Source organism: Rhea americana, unplaced genomic scaffold, assembly GCF_003343005.1.
Source record: "Rhea americana isolate MKP2758 unplaced genomic scaffold, rheAme1 scaffold_142, whole genome shotgun sequence".
Classification (NCBI taxonomy): Eukaryota; Metazoa; Chordata; class Aves; order Rheiformes; family Rheidae; genus Rhea; species Rhea americana.
In genome coordinates this window covers 419,078-424,865 of record NW_028185506.1, presented here as the reverse complement: position 1 = coordinate 424,865, position 5,788 = coordinate 419,078, and the positions used below count along the sequence as shown (strand labels likewise).

At 39.1% G+C, this 5,788-nt stretch overlaps 1 protein-coding gene across 1 annotated transcript; it reads right to left on the bottom strand.

Annotated features, from left to right (window-relative positions):
* Window positions 1-310: 310 nt before the first annotated feature.
* Window positions 311-5,582, bottom strand: AKAP3 (A-kinase anchoring protein 3). The gene is made up of 3 exons (XM_085298791.1): window positions 5,490-5,582; window positions 1,275-3,440; window positions 311-466 (listed from the first exon to the last, which is right to left on the bottom strand). The coding sequence occupies exons 1-3, from the start codon at window positions 5,580-5,582 to the stop codon at window positions 311-313; spliced, it is 2,415 nt and encodes an 804-aa protein (XP_085154917.1).
* Between the last annotated feature and the right edge of the window lie 206 nt (window positions 5,583-5,788).

Genomic DNA, 5,788 nt, shown 5'->3' with positions numbered 1-5,788 from the left:
AAAGGTACTCAGGAAGGATAGAAACTCTGTGGTGGAAGTAGCCACAACTTTGCTTTGTGGAGGCAGGTAAAAAGGAGTTTACAACCAAAAGTTTTCATCAGACAGATTTCCTGAGGTATTTATTTTTTTTTTTAATTCATATGCTTGCTCAGCAGGAGTAGTACAATTAATATCAGCTCCTCCAAAACTCTGGTGGATAAATGAGTCTGAAATGATGGTGTTCTGTTAGGTGCTCGGCTGGTATCAAAATTCTGTGCTTGGCTGGCCAGCATCATGATGCTGGTGAAGACATGAGAGGCAATGGCTCTGCTCACAGGTTATTAAGCAGCCAGTCCAGGACTGGCAACCGATCAGTGTTCCCCTGAGCCTCACTAGACTGCCTTTCCTTCTCGTATTTCAGCATTGCTTGTATAATTTCTCCAACTTTGTATCCCTTCTCCACTGCTATTGATGACAGTTTCTGAAGCTGTGAAAAACAGAAAGACAACAGAACACAAGTGTGATATACCAGAAGTTCTGCTATGGTTGATTATTTTTAAGATGAACTGAAGAAGAGTGTGCTCTGTGTGTGTGTGTGTGTGTGTGTGTGTGTGTGTGTGTGATGTAGAAGATGCATCTCAGTCATGTATTTCCATTTTCCTTTTGGAAGCCTATACTCTGTGTGGCTTGACTCTAAGTCTGCCACCCTAGAAACAACTACAGTAGGTGAAGATCTGCAGTTTGCTAGGTCAGCAGCAAAGGAGAAATGACTCCAAATACAACTCAGGCTGCTCTTCATTGTTCAAGTTGGAAAAAAAAAAAGTATATATATCCAGAATACAGTGTGAAAAGTAATTTTGGATTCTGAATTATTTTGATATTCAGAATTCACAGAAATTCAGTAACACAGGTAAAAATGTTTGTGAACAATTCATAATCTTTATCATGTTAGTATTTCTTTATTAAATAGAATTGCTATTAAAACAGTTATGAATATAAAAATCTTTGTGTAATATATGTTGAAAGCAAATATATTTGTTTTCTTTAAAATTAGACCATCAGATTTGTGAAAAAAACAGCTTATAATTTTACACCAGCTTTGTACTGAATTAAACGTACATGTATTTCTTTATAGCTCTAATTCCTATAAATTTACTACCTTGTAACAATACAGTAGCATTAATTTTACCAGACTGCTATCCCAGCCACTTACTTAAAAAAGAGAAATATCTGAGGACTGGGGGGAACAAACAGACAACTGAATCCAATTACATTCTAACTTCTGCCCTACTTACCTTATCCAGGAATTCTTCATCATCATCCAAGAAGTACAGCACGGGCATGTCTGTCTGAGAGGCAACCATCCACTGCAAAAGGGCTCGGACCTGTTTGTTATATATGTTTTCAGAAGGATTCTGATTAATCACTACCACCCTGTGACCTGATACAGTTTCTTCACTGGACCCAACCATAGAGTCAGCAGTTCCCGTGCCCTTAGAGCCTACTGATCCTGTGACATCTTCCTGGCTCCCTGTGTCTGTTGCAGGTGACTCAGGGTTGCTGTATTTAGCTACCATAAGACTCAATTTTGTCACTGTATCCACCAGACTGTCAATAAACTGTGCACTGCTCCCATCTTTTCCGCTTAGGTCAAGCTGATCAGTAAATATTTTAGTCAGTCCAGACATGGCCTCTTCACAGGACTGCTCAACATCTGAAAGGCTAATATGTCCCTCAGCGCTTTTGACAGAATTCTGGTTCATTTCATCCATGCCTGGATTTCCAGGCTGACCTTCTATTTTGCATACAGTTTCATTTATTAACTTCTGTACGAGCATTAGCATAGCACTGGACATTCCATTTTCAGGCTTCTGTCTTTCAGTGTCAGATTTCTGCGAATCTGACTCTTCAGCTTCTTTTGATGAATCCTGACTTGTTTCTGAAGCTTGTTGGAAGGTGGGACCATAGGACTCCTCTAACAGGAGCCCAAAGGCAGTGGGACCTGGTTTGCTAGTATCGTTACCTTCTGTTTCTTTCTTGTTGGCATTCTCCTGCTGGATTAGATGATACTGTAACAGCAACAATGCAGTTACAATCAAGCGCTCTGCCCATGAATCTGATGAGCTGTTATCAACATCCTGAACTTCTGAACCCCAGGTCATGTTGTCTGGTGATCTTGTTCTGGCTTCCCTTCCTGGTTGTGATTTTGAGCACTGGCTGCACTGTTTCTGATTTTCATGCCAGAGGGTAAGCCCTTGTTTAAGGATGTGGTTACCCACTACTTCTGCACAGGTCATTTCTTTCGGCAATGTTTCGGATTTTGTTGCTGCAAATCTCAAGTTCTGAGCCCTTGCATCTGCTGTTCTTGAACCTGTCTTCATAGATGCATATGATAGACTCTGAGACTGAGATTTATCTCCTCCAGGTTTTTGTACTATTAAGCTAGAATGCAAATGATTCAACATTGCTTGGACAATTTCTGCAGCCTTGCGACTTCCTACTGTGAACAGAGTCTGCTTCACTGAAGAAGCAAAATCTGAATTAGTCAAGAGTTTGCCTGTTACGTCATGTAAGTTTTTCATACAGGAGTCAATGAAGTCTGAAACTACTGCCTTAGAGTGCTTCAGTAACACATTTTTCAGCACAATGCAAGCTATATTTGAGTCATTTGCTCGACCTTTCATGGTTTTCATAACTGAGACCATCATGTCTGAAACCATATTATTGGCATAATTTAGTATCCCTTTGCTTAAAGTATTTGTAAATTCATCTTGGCCAAACCGTTTTCTGTGATTGCATTTTTTGTTTTCCTGGACAGGGTCATTTCTGTTGGAAGACTGTCTTACTTCTTTGTAAAAAAATGCTTTCTTAGAAGGTGGATTCTCTTCAAACTTAGTTTCTTTCATGTTGACATGAGTGACATTCTCTGATGGGTTATTTTTATCTTCATTTGTACCTACTCCAACAGATTTATGACATGGTTCCCCAAGAACAGCAAAATGTGTCTTGTGCATACACGAGTCAGGACCATCCGACTTTTCACTAATCTCTTTATGAGCCATTGCAATGACAAGATTAGAGAGTTTGTCAGCATAAAAGGAAACCTCATCTAACCCTTGGTTGCTTTCTATAGTAGTATTCTGATCATCTGAATCCTTTAGCTCCTTTGGATTTGAAGTGGTTTTCATCTCAAAGTGAAAATCTGGTGACCCAGTGTTGGATCTGACATCCATACTAATATGTTCACCATACACACTGAATCCTCCTGGTGATACATTACGCTGCTGGAAGCTCTGACTCCCAGTAGATGGTTCTCTTGGGTTTCCATCACCCTTTTGCTGCTCAGCAGTCTTCAGCACATCCTGAATGCTAAGTGCACATCTTTCAAGGTCTTTTCGAAGCCAGCTCAAGATTTTGAGTGGATCAGATGTAACTTGTTTGAAAACTTTTGCTGAATCAGTCTGAGGAATAAAACAAAATGGAAATGCATGAAGATTCATTACCCAGTCTATGCGACCATTGGTGCAATGGCTCTTCCCATATCAAGGAATTATGTGCAAGCATCTGATGAAATTCTGACTGATCTTAGTGATTACTGAAGAATTAATATGTGTATTACCATCAGCGGTATGTTATCAATGATACAAACTAGCTCCACAAGTGACAGTAACCATGTAAATACAGACAAAGCCTTGGTGCTTTTGCTATCACGCTGCTAAAGCTTTTCTTGCTGTTTCTGTTGAGGGCTACTGTTGTTCTATGAGTGATCTCATATTGTGGATACTTCTAATTTTATGTTAGATTAAAAACATAGTCTTTAATCTTGTACCCCTCTGTGCTGTTGTTGTTCCTTATAAACAACATATAGTCAGCCAGCTACTTCTCCTGTATATCTTTCTACAGCAAAAGGGGAGGAGTAGCATGTTTAAATAGGAAAGAACTACAGAAAAAGCCCAAAAGAGTGAGGGATTTTAGGGACAGGTATCTCCATATTTTTATGTTCTGAACCTGTCAGATACTTGAAACAACAAGCCCTTTTGCTTACCACTGTTCTCAAGTCAGTGTCTGCAGCATAATTTTACAAAAAAGTGTATACATGTTAGTATTAAGCAGTGCAGCAAGTACTGGGAAAAATGTGGGGATATAGCATGTGGAAACAACGTATGTTCACTCTTTCTTCCACTTCAAGAGGCAGAACTAATTCCACAGGAAAATTACGTAAGACTGTTCCCTCTCTATGCCTAAAAGTGGCTTTGGTATAAGAAGGTTTTGCATATGGAGAAAATTTTTTACACTTAGCACTGAGGCTAGTGTAAGTTTTTGGTAGACTTCAAAACTGTGGGCATTGTTACAGGTATTCTTATCAAGATAGGCATGAGCTCATTTAGATAACTTCAGCTCTGTTAGTTAACTGCAGAGTGGCAGGCACTTGATTTAAGGAGCTCACAGTCACCTGCTAGAACTCATCAAACATAGCTTTGCCAGTGGCACCCTGGTCAGCAGTGGTCACAATAGAAACATCAGTCATTCAAAGTTTACACCTGTGCCACTCCTTATGGCCTGAAAGCTTAAATTTCTTTGGACTGGCATTAAACCATATTTGGTTCCTTCTGACTGCTCTTAATGGCCTACTTCTGCTAGCTGGGATGGTCAGCACATATGACATATACTTTAGTAGATAGTTGTGTGATCAGCTAGGTATCTGCCATGCTGTGTCTATGCCACAAATGATTACTTTCCTTCTTATGATTCTGTGTTAAGGGTATGAATTTATATGTCTACCTGATGGTTGGAATATTGTACAGGTTTCAGCTTGCAGTATTTATACGTTTTATAAATGATGGAAAAGATAGCAGAGTGAAAGAAGCCAGTTTGAGAAAGTAGTACGAAGGAGAGATAGCTATATTCAAAGGAGTCACTAGAAGAGCAGAGATGAGAAGATTAATTGGAAAGTTGTAGAGGATTGCAATTCTTTACCCTATGTTCCCTAGTGCATGCCAGGGTAAATCAGAAACCAGTACAATATTCCAGACAACATTAAGCACTGAGTAACCTCCCCTTACGATCTGGAAAAGCATGTAGTGGTTTACTTTGGCTGATGAGGTAACATGCATATATCAGATGAGGAATTCTAAGTCTCAGTTCTCTGTGTGTGCCTACCCCTTTTACAGTACAAGAAATCGAAAATTTTTCCTTTCCCTTATTTAGACAACAAATTCCTTAGGGCAAGGAAGCAGTACTATCATATGCAAGTGAYGGAGACCTTCCTACATTCAAGGGATRACAGATCTTGAATAAAGCAATGAGACAGGTTCAAAGTTGTGACATACATGCACATATTTGATACTGCATCTCAGTGCAGTGTTCAGTTTTTTTAGTGAATTTACTGAGGAAAAGGTGTAACTCTTAAAATTTTTTAAACAGACAGAATCTTCTTGTCTTATTGTCTTGGGTAATTTTTCCGTGTGCAAATACATATGCAAAATAATTAGACAGAAGAAATTTCTTACCGTCCAGTTGTGTTCTTTCTCGCCTCCAGGAGTGTAACGATCCATTTTACAGAGCCCTCTCTGGCTCTGTAACCAGTCAATATTTTCAGACATCTGTGATTAAAAATACAAAAACAAAAACCTTACAAAGGTGCAGATATAAAAAGAAAAGAAGGATTTACAGTGTGTGGTAAATTATGGAAATCATAGGTTTTCAAATTTTCTGCAGAGAAGTCAGGATTTACTCTGATAGCATTACATTCTGTTTGCATTTATGGAACAATGGGTTTGGATAGATGGGACAGATTCACACTGAAACT

Bases quoted from the DNA above. Each gene is read 5' to 3' on its own strand.
- AKAP3 (XM_085298791.1), bottom strand. From the start codon at position 5,582: ATGTCTGAAAATATTGACTGGTTACAGAGCCAGAGAGGGCTCTGTAAA. The intron at 3,441-5,489 runs GTAAGAAATTTC...TTTATTCCTCAG, and splicing joins AGAAAGAACACAACTGGACG to ACTGATTCAGCAAAAGTTTT. The intron at 467-1,274 runs GTAAGTAGGGCA...TGTTTTTCACAG, and splicing joins ATGAAGAATTCCTGGATAAG to CTTCAGAAACTGTCATCAAT.